This window comes from Pararge aegeria, chromosome 10 (assembly GCF_905163445.1).
Source record: "Pararge aegeria chromosome 10, ilParAegt1.1, whole genome shotgun sequence".
NCBI lineage: Eukaryota > Metazoa > Arthropoda > Insecta > Lepidoptera > Nymphalidae > Pararge > Pararge aegeria.
The window spans coordinates 17,387,351-17,403,512 of record NC_053189.1 but is presented as its reverse complement, the minus strand read 5'-3'; the positions used below and the strand labels follow the sequence as shown (position 1 = coordinate 17,403,512).

Here is a 16,162-nt window from a genome sequence, read left to right as displayed (position 1 = left end):
GGGTATGCACCAGGAAAATTGCATAAAATGGAAAAAATCCTCCTCTTATACGGGCTATATTTCAATTTTAGGATATGCAGTGCTTTTGTGCATGTATGAAGTGCCCGCCACTGAACTTTACATTATAGCGCGTTTCAAAAATGTTCAAATAGAAAATAATTACATTTTACTTGTTATTATTTAATTAAGCGCACCTTTTTTTGTGCTTAAAGATTGCCTATTGGTTAATTAACATAGGTATATCTTGGTCATTTATCTTAACAATTTAATGGTCTATAGTCTATCTAGGCCTTATAGTATACTTAGGAGTTAAATAATATAAAACACACCTCTCTATCTAAAGGCTGCACTAGGGTAACTTCTCCGGTTGTCGGATTGACAGAAAACTTGTCTGTTCCCACCAATCCGTACCTTAACTGAAACAGAATACATATATATGTTTAATTAGACTTAAGTAATTCGTCTGAAATGTCGTGCAATTAGTTTTTCTTTGACGTTTTACCTTATAACACCGTATTTTGTGTATACCAAATGTATTTACTGTGTTTTGCTATCTTTTCTGAATGTTTATTCATTGTTGCCAACGTTCTCAAAAAATATACTAAAACTCAGATGGAATTAGTGTATTTTTACGCCCATTCTATACTGACAACATTTATTTTATCAAAAAAAATGTGCTATGACTTCCGGAAGGAGTATTTTGATAAAAGATCAAAAGAGAAGGGTATAAGGTATAAAACCATCCAACCAGAACCCTCTCACAGCCGTGGATTTACAATAGCTCCTTTAATAGACCATACGTAACACTTATGATGCGCCTTCGCTCCGGGCATGTTCCATTAAATAAATTTGCTTACATGATGAAAAAAGTTAATACACCCAATTGTAGTGTCTGCAATGTGGTCGAAGACGTTGTCCGTATTCTAATGGAATGTGCCCGGAACGAAGATTACCGACGACAGCACTTTTATAAGCTAATTCTAAAATATACTTTGGATATTTTAACAGTGTGCTGGCCTACCCACATTCAATGACAGCGAGAAAACTGTTGCGATTGGTTGGGATTGGTATCGAAAAGAGACAATAACAATTCCTCTCTGTCCTGGCTACTGCTGTATGAAGTATTAGTACTGTATGTATTTATACGTAATATAACACTACAAAAATACATATCCGCCCAGCGAATCATCTCTTAAAATTAAAAGAAAAAAAAAAAGTAACAACTCTGTTATTATTTTAAAGAAAGATAGTAAATGAGTAGACTCGAGTCTTGTGTTGTTGACAAATCTCAAATATCCTGAATAGGGGTGAGAGGGGGAAACCGAGTACTCTAATTACACGTTAGTATCACAGTTCTATGTACAGTTTTACTGTATTTGTATGTATACCAATAAAAATAAACAAATGTTTTGTGAACAATGAAATTTTATTCATTCATGCATGGTGTAACAAAATTAAATATACATAAGCAAGCCTTTTGCTTAACCTTTATATCTAGATAGTTTATGAGATATAGTTTCATTGGATGCATTAGTATAAATTAATAATTATAAATAAAATAAATAAATATATTACGACAATACACACATCGCTATCTAGCCCCAAAGTAAGCGTAGCTTATGTTATGGGTACTAAGATAACTGTTGAATATTTTTTATAAATAATATACATAAATACTCAGAATATACATATAAACACCCAGACACTGAAAAACATTCATGCACATTTTCCAGTTGTGGAAATCGAACCCACGGCCTTGGACTCAGAAAGCAGGATCGCTGCAAACTGCGCCAATCGGCCGTCGAACACTTAATTAATAATAATGAACTGTAATAATAATTAATAATTATAATAAGTGTAATAATAATTAGTTCTATGTAATTTATCAAATACTAAATATATTAATGAATACATGAATACATGCGCAGTGGGCAGCGGCCCTGCTTTCTGAGCCAAGGTCGTGGGTTCGATTCCCACAACTGGAAAATGTTTGTGTGATGAGCATGAATGTTTTTCAGTGACTGTGTTTATCTGTATCTTCTAAGTATTCGTATGTATTATATTCATAAAAAAATATTTATCAGCTATCTTAGTTTAGTACCCATAACACAAGCTACGCTTACTTTGGGGCTAGATGGCGATGTGTGTATTGTCTTAGTATATATATATATTTTTATTTACTACTAAAATTGTATAGAATTTGTACTAACTGGCAATCCCTCTGGGTCCGTGCCTTGTAGGGTGTACACGATCTGACCAACTGGCTTGCTCTCCGACAGTGGCAGGTTATCCATGTCCTGAGTGAACACTGGCAACTGGTTGGCTGAACCTGAAAAAATATAACTAATGAAACGAAATGCTAGCAAGTGATTGGCAGATGGTTAGGAAACATTTTAAAGCAATATAAAAATATTTAACAGGTGTTTTTCCCCAGTTCTCAATGCTGTACCCAGTTATAGTTTAGAAGGTAATATTAGATTTACCGTAACATAAGTTTAAAGAATATATAAAAACACATTTAATACATCGAGGTTACTATAATATTGATGAATTTCATAATGACAAGGTTGTCTGGTAGCAAGCCGCTCCGCTTTCATCACACACAAGATAGAACAATGATTGTTAAATTGTAAAATGATGTTGGAAAAGAGCAACTACTGAGTTTCTTGCCGGCTTCTTCTTGTTAGAATCTTTCGAACCAGTGGTTCAAATTCGAAATCATTTTACAAGTTGGTCACTACAAACAGCCATACTTGTCGTTTCAAAAGTGCTTATATTAAGCCTACTTGAAATAAATGAATCTTTTCAAAAGACGAATGATAGCGTAGACCACTGTGCGTCTTCATTTATTGCTTTGGGCTTTGGGTCTGTGCAAGTAAAGTACTAGCTTACTGTGTGAGTTTACTGTTCAATAAGCTCTTTGTTCTATCTCATGAATCACAATTTAGCACCTTTTACTTTTAAGTATCTCATCCCGTTAGTATAACTGCTAATTGTTGCCAACGTTCTCAGAAAATAATCTAAAACTCTTCTAAAAAAAATAACAATATTAATTTTTCGTAGAGTGTGCTAAAGAGCTATTCGATTTGGTTAAACCATCTCTTCCAGTGAACTGCGATACCATCAACACGTGCGAAGCACTTTGTTTCTTACTTTCTAATACGCACCGCAAAGGTCTGGAACGCCTTTCCATCTTCCGTCTTCCCCGATACCTATAATCTGGATACCGTCAAATCAATAGCCAAAAGAATAGATATCTAGGTATATAAGTTCATTCTAGGCAAGCGCGCCCCATGTCATCACTCATCAGCTGTGATTGCAGCCGAGCGTTTAAATTAAAAAAAAAACACAACTCTGTTTTTATTTTTAGAAAGATAGTAAAGGAGAATGGTCTTTTCGCGAAAAGCTTCGACCAACATTTTAAGAAGCTTCCGCTTGGTAATTGGATCAAGGGTCATATACAGAAGGCCTTAATTTTTGAAACGGCATGTATTGTGAGGGAGTACCTCACTCTTGCTTGGTTGCTTGGGTACTCAAAAGCATCGCAGGCGGAAGTTTGTTTACATTTTTAATAGTGTTTTTAGTTTTCCTCTATAATTTAATTGTTCAAATTCAATACAACTCACCATGTTGAAAACTGGAGACTGTGCAACAGACCGCCAATAGGAGCCATCTTGACGCCATGATGCGTCCTGGAAAAAAGAAAAAATAATTTTGAAATAAAATATTCAAAAATATATATATTACCTAGGATACCTAACGTGTAGCGAAAAAATTAGGTGCGTCGAGTCTTGCGATCAAAAGTTACTCTGGAATACCTAAAGCTTATACGAATACTTTTATACATAATATGGAGAGGAAAGTTTTTTTTGTATTTAATATAGGCTCTGGACTACTGGACCGATTTTAACTATTTTTACACGCTTTATATTAGCTTCACTTGTATGTTTGTTTGTAACCGACTTCTTTGGGCGCGATTTTGACCCACTTTAAACGGTCAGATTTCTTTCAAACTTTGTAGACATATCGAGGACCGATGACAATACATTAATCTGAAAAGATTATTCCAATTTTCACTATAAAAAATAAGATTTTTTACTAATTACTACAGCGCCATCTAGACCCAAATGTAAAAAACCTATAGCGTTCGCGTACTTAACAAATTCCACAGAAAACATTAAGCTACTAGATGGTAGAGGGCGTTAGCTATTACTTTTTAATGGCCTGTTTTAAATAATAATTATAACTTGCATTTCGAGAGACGGGCACTGAATAAAAAAAAAATATTTTATCTCTTTAATGGTGGATGGGTTACCGATTAATTTTGCTCTAATAAAAATAATAGATCAAGAAAAACTAAAAAAAATCGCTATTATGAATAAACTAAAAGAAAGAAATTAGTTTAGTTTTTTATACCAAGCGTGTTTTTTTAGTTTGTTTGAACTATTTAATTATTTACTAACAGAAAGATAAATTATTAAGAGGTGACATACACTATAATTTTTTTTTTAATTTTTTTTCTTATGAATATGTAACCTAAAGTGTCAAAATTTGCCTATAAAATCCAATGTGCGCTAAGAAAACTATTGATGTCACATAACACACTTTTCGTAATAGCTTTAGTACCTCCAATTATCTCCGGGAAAACTGACGGTTCCCAGGGGATTTGTAATAAACCGTGATTTGTAATAAAATTATGCCGCTTCACGTGCTCTGCGAGACACGGGGGTTAACACCGCCGATTTTCTTACTCCGGCTGGTACGTACTGAGAATTATTTTATACAAAAACCTAAGACCTCGTGATCCGTACTTAAACATGCTAACTACTAGACGAACGAGGCAGTTATTTATATGTCGATTTTAATAAAGTTCTAAGAATGCTATATATATATATTTATATATTTCTTTTTTTATCACCATGTTTATCATCATCCTATTATTGACCCACAGCTGGCCACATTATCTCTCATAGGAAAGGGAATTTTAAAGCATCGTTAGCATTTGGCAGATTTTAAAGATTATTATTATTTTATAAATTATTATGAAAATTAAGCTTAATTTGCTGTACTTCGCCAACAGAGTAGAGTGTTCTGTTCGCGATGTATAGCAAATGAAGCTTAAGTATAGTTCAACGGGTACATACCACGATTATATCGTATGTGTGATAGTATCCATGCAACTGGGTCGAAATATCGACAAATCCAAAATATTATCGTGGTATAGTACCCGTTCGACTATAATTAAGAAATGTTAATAACCCCGAAAATTTTAGTTAAATTAAGCTTAATTTTCATAATATATTATGGATTTCCGCTAAGTAACGCCCGCTTCTATCCAATATTATAAATTATGCGTGTTTGTTTGTTTATTTGTCCTTTCCTTCCCACCCTAACTAAGCAACCAATCTACTAGATTTTTGACGTAGAGTTAGTTGAAAGAACGAACAGTAATAACCTAAGTTAGGTTACTTTGTTCGCCAGAAAATCTTACGATTCCCAAGGGATTTGTAAGAAACCGTAATAACCGCGGACCAACGACACGGGCATCGTCGTCGAGCTAGTAAGTGAACATATATAAAGTCAGTACAATCAAAAGGGTCAATATTCTACTGATTTATTTATTTTATTATACTTAAAACTAAAATTTAGGATTCTTTGTATCCTGGCTCACTTAACTGTATTTGTTTGTACGTTGCACATTCCTTTAATATCTAATCTTATATCTTTAAACGAGCAATTCTTGTATATTTATAATTGGAATCTCGGAATCGGCTCCAACGATTTTCATGAAATTTAGTATACAGGGGGTTTCGGGGGCGATAAATCGATCTAGCTAGGATTCATTTTTAGAAAATGTCATTTTATTCGTGTTTTCCGGTAATAACCGATTTGGTGCAGACGAAGTTGCACGGGTCAGCTAGTAACTAATATAATTCGAAATGTACTGACTTTATGAATTACAGCTTTTTATTTTTAATCGTAATTTAAATGCATAATCTTTCAAATATTATAAATGTTAAATTATATATGGTGCTAAATAAATAATAATGTCCCAGTTCTGGACATTATTCTACGGTATCTACCTACACAAAGATTGCCTGATGATTGTAAACAACGAAAGATACGGGCGTCAATTCAGTTCTCAATTGCTTCAAGGGCGTGCAGATCGTAGATAGGGACCAACTACAATTTACGAACCCGGAAATTCAATTTAACTGCATTCGGTTACTGATATAGTAAAAATATGCGAATCCGTAAGTGTATACACGTAAACGAGTTAAAACTTCAATAAACATGAAGCCTAATTTGCTACACTACGAAAAGCAGGGTACGGTGTAATTTATAACTTCTTAGATCTTATACTCCACGCCAAACAGATATTCGGCAATATAGTCTCTATTCTCTACGCACGATTCGCTTCGACACCAGAACAATCTTAGGAATTTATGAATTTAAAAAGTAACATATGCTTGTATCTTGTATCTAACCTAATGAGAAAGTGCCTCTTTGTTCGTTTGGCACAACCGCAGCACTGAAATTAGGCAGAGAGATAGCTATTCATGAATTCAAACTCTCATCATAGCATAGATATAACATTTGTTTTGTACACGATTCCATCCTGGAGATGGATGAAGAATTTCAATATTAAATTTTATAACCGTACCGGTTATAAAATCCGGCTTCATACTACGATATACGCGGGCCCATTCGAAGCCAGGATTAGCTTTAAAAATATATTTTTTCATCACTCTTGCTTGGACTTGGACCTTATTACATCGCTTAAAGACTGATATAATCCAAGATACAAAACACGCGTGTTTACCATACTTGTGTTTTATGATAGATAGATATCCCGATTAATTTCAGTTTTTACCTCACTGCATATTATAATATGCATTTTGACGAAGCATTCTTAATTCTACTGGGTAACATAGTTTTTTAAAAGGTACCAAAACATTTCCTCAAGAATGGATAAATGGTTAACTCTAGATACGTACACATAAAATATGTAGGTAGTGTTTTTGAAGCGATGATAATATTAAATATAATTAAATTTAACGGTGAAAGGAAAACATCCACCAACATCCATGCCTCAGAGTTTTCCATAATAAAAGGTGTGTAAAGTCTTCGCATTAAACCCGCACTTTGCCGCAATTTTCATAACTTTATAAAGCCTGCCAGTGTGATTTATATTCGTAGCACAAAGTATTACCTATAAATTATGGTTAACGTTTATTATAAATACATTTAAAAATAGAACAATGCAATTGAAAATAATGTAGTCGTACTCACATTTAATATGTCGTTTACTATATTTTTAACTGTTCGGGACACTAACGCCAATTGTACTGACGAACATAAAGTGTCTATGAACTCGACTCAGATAATTGTACACAAAGGTCATAGGTTATGCAAATACTAAAAAAATAAACGATAAAACTTTAAATAAAGAACGTTTTTAGCAAATCTTAGTCCGGCATCAGCACGGAAGGTAATGAGATAATGTGACCCGAGCCAGACCTTTCAATTGCTGGGTTCAATTAACGCAAGGTCCGGTAACATTAGATTTTGCCTCTAATTACAATATAATGGGTTATGTCTTGATTAATTAGTTTATTGGTTAGCAAATTTATACATGCTAATTTAATGTATAAATTTTAATTTATTAACAACGCCAGTAATTTATTTATGTTTGTATATATATAGCTATTGCCCGCGACTTCGTCTGCGTTTGATTTTGTTTTTTGATGTTGCATTCGATACCGCTAAGTATTCAGTACAGCTAAGCCTTAAAGGAGGGGTTTTCTACTGTTCGCTGAGGAGTTCTGTCCTCTATCTCTATCTCCAACCACATTCATCAGATCTACTCAAAGTTTGGGCAAAATTAAACACATATTATAAACTCTATAGTACAAAAATAATTATTTCAATCAGTTATAATTTGTCGGAGTTATAGTGTAAAATCGTCAAACACTTTCATCCCCTCTACCAAAGGAACCGAGCTTAATGTCAGAATAAAAAGTATCCTATAATACTTCTAACACTTCCAAGAATATGTGTACAAAGTTTCATGAGGATCGGTTAAGTAGTTATCGCGTGAAAGCGTAACAAACAAACATACATTCACATTTATAATATTAGTAGGGATAGGGGTAGGGATAGGGATATTAGACGGCCGATTGGCGCAGTGGGCAGCGACCCTGCTTTCTGAGTCAAAGCCGTGGGTTCGATTCCCACAACTGGAAAATGTTTTTGCGATGAACATGAATGTTTTTCAGTGTCTGGGTGGTTTATGTATATTATAAGTATTTCTGTGTAGTATTCATGAAAATATCCATCAGTCATCTTCGCTTACTTGGGCTAGATAGCGTAAATGTAGGAATGTCGTTTATATTTATTTAAATATTAATATGTGAAGCAAAAAATTTTTAAAGATTCATTTGATCAATAAAAAAAACATAACACAAACTACCATGTATTTCGCACATACACGCATTATTCTCTATTTTAATCATTTTATGGATTTATAGTTGGACAGCTTTACCGGAAGGAGCGTTGGCAGAAGATTAAAAAAACTGAAGCGCTTGCCTCTACGTCACGTAATTCAGAGGTTTATTAGGAGGTATACATACAATTTTGCATAATTCGTAAATTGCAACACAGTTTATCTCCGCGTCGTGCTAGCGAATCGTAAATATAAAAGTAATAAAATTATTTAAAATTAAAAAAAAATTTCAACGAAGTAAGCTAAAGTGGCGTTGGAAACGGTAATTTACACCAAACCGGCTTAACGCTGCAACAGACGGGCCAACTTAATTGCTGCCAACCATTCTATCAAGATTATAAACGTTCTAAAATGTCATGACTTTCTATAATCATTTAACATGCAGATTCGTTTTTTTTTTAATCCTGCGGGGTACGTTTATTGTCCCGCTCTAGAAACTATCTTTTTCCGTATCTTTATCCAGGATAGGCACTATCTTCGTGTAGTTTTGTCCAATCGGTTTTGCTGCTGTGCCGTACATAAGTAACAAACTTTATGTTTTTTTAAATCGCGCAAGGACCCTATTTTTTCCACGAGACCTCCGTCGCAAAGATGCAAGTTATCTTTGTACTAAATTTCATCAAGAACGTTGCAGCGGTTTAACCGAACATAGGCAGCAAACAAACAAGCAGATTTACTTATTATGTTAGTAGTGATTATTACAAATACTTTGATGTTAATTTCCTCGTTAGTGCAATACGCGCAAAGGCTGCATTACATCGGATCGCAGACGCCCTGATCACTACAATTTATGAGAGAATAGATGTGGCCTTCGGCTTCGTCCGTGTAATTTTGGGAGGCAGCATACTGCTACATAGTCTACACCTATAGTATATGAGATTTTGAGATTTCTTCACCAACATTTTTTTATTTTACGTAATTATTTTTTTTGAATAAAAAGTATACTATATTATTTCTAATACCTCCAAGAATATGCATAAAAAGTTTCATGAAGATCGGTTCAGTAGCTTTCGCGTGAAAGCGACAAACAAACTTACATTCACATTTGTAATATTAGTAGGCATAGGGATGAAGCCCAGAATTAAAATATTAATATAATGAGCATGTTGATAATGATTGGTGATTTTAATTAGTTAAATAATAATAACTAATGGTTTACGTTAATAGTTGTTATTATATAATGAAAGTCGATGATTTATAGTATTTGTTTCACCTAAATTACCTAACCTAACTAATCATAGTAGCATCAGCAGATGCATTCGAGTCGGTACGTCTGATGGCAGCATTTAATCGGTTTCAAAACATTATCCCACGACACAGTTCGGCTGTTGCGTGAACAAAGCGTTAAAATTGTGATATTATTTGCATGTTTAGCGTCATATTAGGTATTCATATTCAACGCTTTAAGATTATTATCACTTAGTATTAAAGTATATAAATGAGACTAGACTTTATACCCTAATAACGCTTCCGGGCTCCGGGCGGGTTTGTTTATCTCATTTTTCTGCACGCATCATCATCCAACCATTACTGGCCCACTACAGGGCAAGGGTCCCCTCGCAGAATGAGAAGGGTTGAGGCCGTAGTCCACCACGCTGGCCAAGTGGGGTTGGTAGACTTTACACGCCTTTGAGAACGTTATGGAGAACTCTCAAGCATGCAGGTTTCCACACGATGTTTTCCTTCGCCGTTGAAAGCAAGGGATATTGTAATTGCTTAAATTAAATACGCACAAAGCTCCGATAGTAAGTGTTACAGTTAATTTATAAAGTGGGTAAATAATTAAACTTTTTATAAGTTTACTTTTTGTAAGTTCATATTTGCCAGATATTTTATTAAATAGATTAATAGATAGTTTTCAAGAAACAGTTAAAATTATATTTGACTGTCGTACCCAGCCCGCTTCGCCGGGCTAGATTTTGCTTTATTTTATTTAAACAATAAAATTACATCATTAAATTTTTAATAAAAGCTGTATTTGACAGTTCAAAAATAGGAGTGCTCCGATCGTCACCAAACTTTACATGATTACTCGCCAGGTCAATCCGGAGATTCCCTGAAAGTTTCATTAAAATCGGTCCAGCCGTTTCGAAGCCTATATGGAACATACCCACACACTTTCTCTTTTATATATATAGATTTAACTCTTCAATACTTCCCCGCAAATAGGCAATAGTATTGGCCATATGCAGAATTACTTAACTTAAAATAAAACGTGTTGATGTTAATGTTGTGACCTTTCATGTGTGCTAACGTGTTAAAAGTGGTCAATGTGAAGACTACTTTTAAAACGTTCAGCGGTTAAAGAATGAAGCACCATGTTTTATTTTTAATTTTATTTTTATTATGTATAGACTGTGGCATGGATGATGCGGTCGCAAACACGTCTGTGAGCACACAGGGTCCCCCTGAAAACCAGCGCTGCAGCTCGCTGCGGCTTCGTGCTGAGGTGGAACCCTATTTGTCCACATGCTTTTTGTAAGATATATTTTTGTATTATAATTGTAAGCGATTTTGTGGGCAAATAAATAAATTTCATTCATTCATTCATTCAAGTAAATTGCTTTGGTACAAAATGTATAAAACTGCAAGCAGGCAAGCAGCTCCGCTTTCGTCTGCACACAAAACGGTAGTTTTCCTTAAATTTTTGATTTATATGTACCTATTTACTGTCTGGAATCAACGTTTTTGTTTCGCCTTTTCGCAATAACGCCACACCATCTCATTTGCTTACAGAAGTGTAATATCGCTGCCAGCAAAAAAACCTTGCAGCTCCGAAACCAGATCAACCGCGAACAATAAGTTACGTTGTGCAACCACGTCTATTAGATTTGGATCTAAACGCAACCATTGAATACTGTGAGGCCAGCGGTCGCCTGAGAAAATCCACACTATATTTATTTGCGTTTTCCAGAGGCCCGTGCGCAAAAGCCACCTAATTTTTTTTTTTTTAACTGTAATAGACTAGCGCTTGACCACAATCTCACCTAAAGGAAAGTGTAGATGTGGCATAAGATGGGATGCGTTTGCCTAGAAGATGCCTATTCACTCTTGCTTTAAAGATACCCAGATTGTAAGAATTAGGGAACACTGAACTCGGAAGGGTGTTCCAAACCATAGCCATGCGTATAAGAAAAGAAGATGCAAATCGCTTCGTGCGGGTTTTTGGGATATTAACAACATAGGGGTAAAATCCACCCGGTGCCTTGCAGTGCGATGGTAGAATGGTGAGGAGTGGACGAGATCGAATAGTTCCTGAGCACACTCTCCAAAGTATATCCTATAAAACACCGACATACTTGCTACCTTACGGCGATGATCAAGACTTTGGAGTTTAGCCAAAAGTGGTGAATCCTCGCCTATAAGTCTCCTGACTCGGCGATCCACAGCATCCAAAGTGGCCAACTGGTACTAAACGGAACTGCAGTACTCCATGCACGACCGAACTTGAGCCTGATATAGAGTAATCATTTGTTGGGTCGTGAAGTATCGCTTGACTTTATTAAGAATACCAAGTGTTTTGGGGGCAATTTGGGAACATTGGGACATGTAGTTACATGAACATAGAAAATATTTCTAGTCAGGTCAAGTGGGAGGCTTCGGCATTGGCTAGTTACCATCCTGCTGACAAAGACGTGCCGCTAAGCGATTTTGCGTTTCGGTACAATGTTGCATAGAAACCGAATGGTTTAATATAACTGCCATAGTCCCTTACAGTTTAGCCCGCTACCATCCCATGAAAATTAAGCCTAATTTGCTATACTCCGCGAAAAGCAGGAGAATCTGTATGGTGTAATTTATAATTTCTTCAATCCTTATACTCAGATCTTCGGCAATGTACCCTCTACGCACGTTTCGCTCCGAAACCAGAGCATCTTCAGGATTTGTTTTCTGCAAATTAGGCTTAATTTTCATATATTATCATGGATTTCCGCAAAGTAACGCCTGCTTCTATCCAATATCCAATACCGCTACCATCCTGCATCATCACGGTGAGATAGCAGTTAAGGTCTAACTTGTAGTGGACTAAAAATTAAAAAGGGTTAGGTTTTTAATATCGGTTTTTACTAGTAGTTAAGGTTTTTTTGATGGCTCGTCTGGGGAAGTACTCTTATTTCTTATTTCTGCCGCCAACCGCATTGCTATGTTCTGCATGTAATAATGGCTTTATGAGGGTTCTCTACATTCTTAATTCTGTATATTCACGTAACAGATAAAAGTAAGTTAAATTTTTTAAATCATATTGTTCATTATAATGTGTTACGCAATATACCTATTTATTTTAAAAAGGAGGACGCTCTGAATTATATGCGTGTTTAATTGCTTTTTTTTTGTCTAAGTACTTCACATAACTATAGCGATGTTATGCAAGTTGGCCGGGGACCGGAATTTGGCCTGACGGTAAGTCATAATGCAGTCTAAGATAATAGCGGGCTAAACTGTTGGGGGTAAAACATTTAACGTACACCAGTGACGTGCACTGGTTTTCTTACCAGGGTATGCATACAGCAATAATATTGCATAAAACGGCAAAAATCCTCATTTTAGGGTAGGCAGTGCTTTTGTGCATGTATGAAGTGCACGCCACTGACGTAAACCCATCCTCGGCTTGTACACGTCTCTGTCCAGGCAGACAAGATTATATTTAGATTCGGATATTAAATTCCGAAACTATCATCATTATATTTCTATCGTTTCATCGTTCTGTGTCATATTTTGCATGTTATGTACGCATCAAAAGTGCATCTATGTGCCATCTATGTGCCATCTATGTGCCATCTATGTGCCATCTATCTATGTATCTATCTATATATATTAAAAAGAAAGTGTGTGGATATGTTCCGTATAGGCTCCGAAACGGCTGGACCGATTTCAATGAAACTTTCAGGGAAACTCCGAATTGACCTGGCGAGTAATCCTGTAAAGTTTGGTGACGATCGGCGCACTCCTATTATTGAACTGTCAAACTGTCAAATACAGCTTTTATTTACTCTGATGATATTCTATTGCTGTGTGTACATGGGTGTAGATAATGATCTTCACCCGCTCGAGAATAGAATAGAAGAGAATGAATACGTAGAGAAATAAATGATTTAATATATTATGGGACTCGAATTAAATATTTAATGATGTAAGTTTATTGTTTATATATAATAAAGCAAAATCTAGCCCGGCGAAGCGGGCTGGGTACGCTAGTATTCAAATAAAGAAATATTTGACTTTAAAAATAAAAGTCCTAACTTATTACTGGCCCACTACAGGGCACGGGTCTCCGCTCAGAATGAGAAGGGTTTAGGCCGTAGTCCATGAACGTCTAACAAAATGGCGACGTAAAATTAGCGAAATTGAAAAAAAAACACCGATATTTGTTGCTTTTTTGTTACTTATTAGTTGCTAAAATATTAATTTTGTTGCTCTAACCGATCGCATAAAATCGGCAATAACGCTAACTTTACATTAAGATAGCGTGGGAATCACTGAATGTCGACTGATTGATCAGTCGAGCAAATAAGGGTCAATTTGTTGCTAATTTGTTGCTGGAAGATGCTTAGAAAAAAAAAAGCCAGCCATTTATTAGCCATTTTTTTAGACTTAGTCCATGATGCTGGTCAAGTACGGATTGGTACACTTCACACGACCTTGAGAACATTATGGAGAACTCTCGGGTATGTACGTTACCTTACGATGAAAGCAAGTTATATTTATTTACAAATATTTTTAAAGTTAAAGGTGCCGTTCCGGGGCTCGAACTCTGTCTTCCCACAAGTAAAGCCGAAGCATTAGCCACTAAGCTATCACAGTTTTCCGAAATCACTAACACCCAAGTTGGTCCAGCTGGAAATTGAGGCCAGGACCTCTAACTTATCAATTCACAGCTTTAACCACTGCACTATTGAGGTTTCGATGTCGTTTTATGTAGCTCCATTATTAATTTCACATTATGATTCATTTATCTTTTAGGGTCAATATCATAACAGAGGTTATTGCCGCTTCGTTGAAAACCCTGTCTTTTTTCTTAGATTCCACTACAAGCTAGCCCTTGACTGCATTCTCATCTGGTGGTAAGTGATGATGAAGTATAGAAGTTACATTAAACCCAGACATATAGCAAATTAGGCTATGGGAGCTATGGTGGTAACTCTATAAATTTTGAGGTGCGTGCCGGGAATCGAACTAAGTCCTCCCGAAAGCGAAGCCGAAGCTCTGGGCTATCACCCTCTATCTTATCTATCTATCCTCCGAAGGGTATCACGGTGTAGAGTAGCAAATTGGTGACGCCGACGATACCTGCCAGCGTGCATTATTGTCGCTGACCCCACACCGTTAGAGTCCGCCATTATCTTACAGTTACGCGCAAATGACCTCCTGAGCTCAGTGTTCACACTGGGGTGACCAGCGTGTGAAAATATTAATTTTCCAGTTTATTTACAATTTATTTTTTTCATTCAAAATCCCAACAATGCACGTTGTAATAAAGAGTATAACAATACAATGCGAAAATGTTAACGGTGTCACAGTTAAGGAATTAAGGTTTAACTGTTTCACAGCCTAACAGTAATAGAGCTTTTTGTGACAGAGCTAGTCCGGGGAAGTACAACCGCCACGATTTTTTAATAGTTTATTCCACTAAAGGGGGCTAACCTGTTAGGGAGTATGGTAGTCATACCCCTAATCGGTATCTACCCGACGTCGCACCGGAAAACTAAATCGCTAAGCGGCACGTCTTTGTCGATAGGGTGGTAACTAGCCACGACCAAATCCTCCCACCAGACAAGACCAGAGAAAATTTAGAAATTATTGATTCCCACAGTGGCCTCGCTGGGAATCGTTCTCATCGCTCACCGTTGCATTAGGGAGGTTGATAAAATTCAAAATTTGATTAGGTTATTTCTGCTGCAAAGCAACATAGCTGCGTTCCGGTCTAAAGGGCGTGGTTGCATGTTTTATTACATGCACTTGAGACTTTAAACCTTCCCCTAATGTTGTTAATAACAAAGCAGCACTACGTTTTTGTATTACGTGTATTTTTTCTGCCCTCAGAAGTGTTGCTTTGTTTATATGCGATGATTTTCACTCAACATCAAATCGGCCATTGCTTCCATCAATTATTATCACCATACCCGTAAGTAACCGTTAGAACACGTTTTTGAACTAAAACTTCTTTAGGCGTGCCTAGGGAGTAACTCAGATTTTTTTCTGACGAAAATAACGCTTACATCAGGCTACTGTGCAGTTTCCGCTATTTAAAAATAATAATTTGGATTGGTCGTAAGTATATGTCATATACTCCACGCTTCTTGACTTATACGCGAGCTAGTGGCAAATATCATAATAAATTATTAAAGATTATTTATTTCCAATATTTTAAAACGGATCGAAGTAAATAAAAATTCAACAGTTTAAAAAAAAATTAAATTGCAATTTTTTTTCGAAAATCTAAATATCTAAATATGATTAATTACAAAAGTAATAAATAAATTATTAATAAATTTCTGACGATTGCTACATTCTATAATATTCAATGAAAAGGTTATATTGACATGTGCTGATCTAACCTTCAATTTTCTACTCTCAATTATTCTATTTAGAAATGAAAATATTTATAAAATATGAAAGTGATATTATTGAATTTTAAATAGAATATAAAATGACATA

At 35.6% G+C, this 16,162-nt stretch overlaps 1 protein-coding gene across 3 annotated transcripts in view; it reads right to left on the bottom strand.

The window, feature by feature from the left end:
• Positions 1-16,162, bottom strand: part of LOC120626701 (cadherin-87A) — a 74,837-nt gene that overhangs the window by 38,511 nt on the left and 20,164 nt on the right. For all 3 annotated transcript variants that reach the window (XM_039894331.1, XM_039894330.1, XM_039894332.1), the window contains exons 2-4: positions 3,627-3,692; positions 2,211-2,329; positions 330-416 (exon numbers count right to left, since the gene is read on the bottom strand). In XM_039894331.1, the coding sequence (XP_039750265.1) occupies positions 330-416; positions 2,211-2,329; positions 3,627-3,684 (264 nt within the window). In that variant the 5' untranslated portion in view covers positions 3,685-3,692. The remainder of the gene's footprint in view (positions 1-329; positions 417-2,210; positions 2,330-3,626; positions 3,693-16,162) is intronic.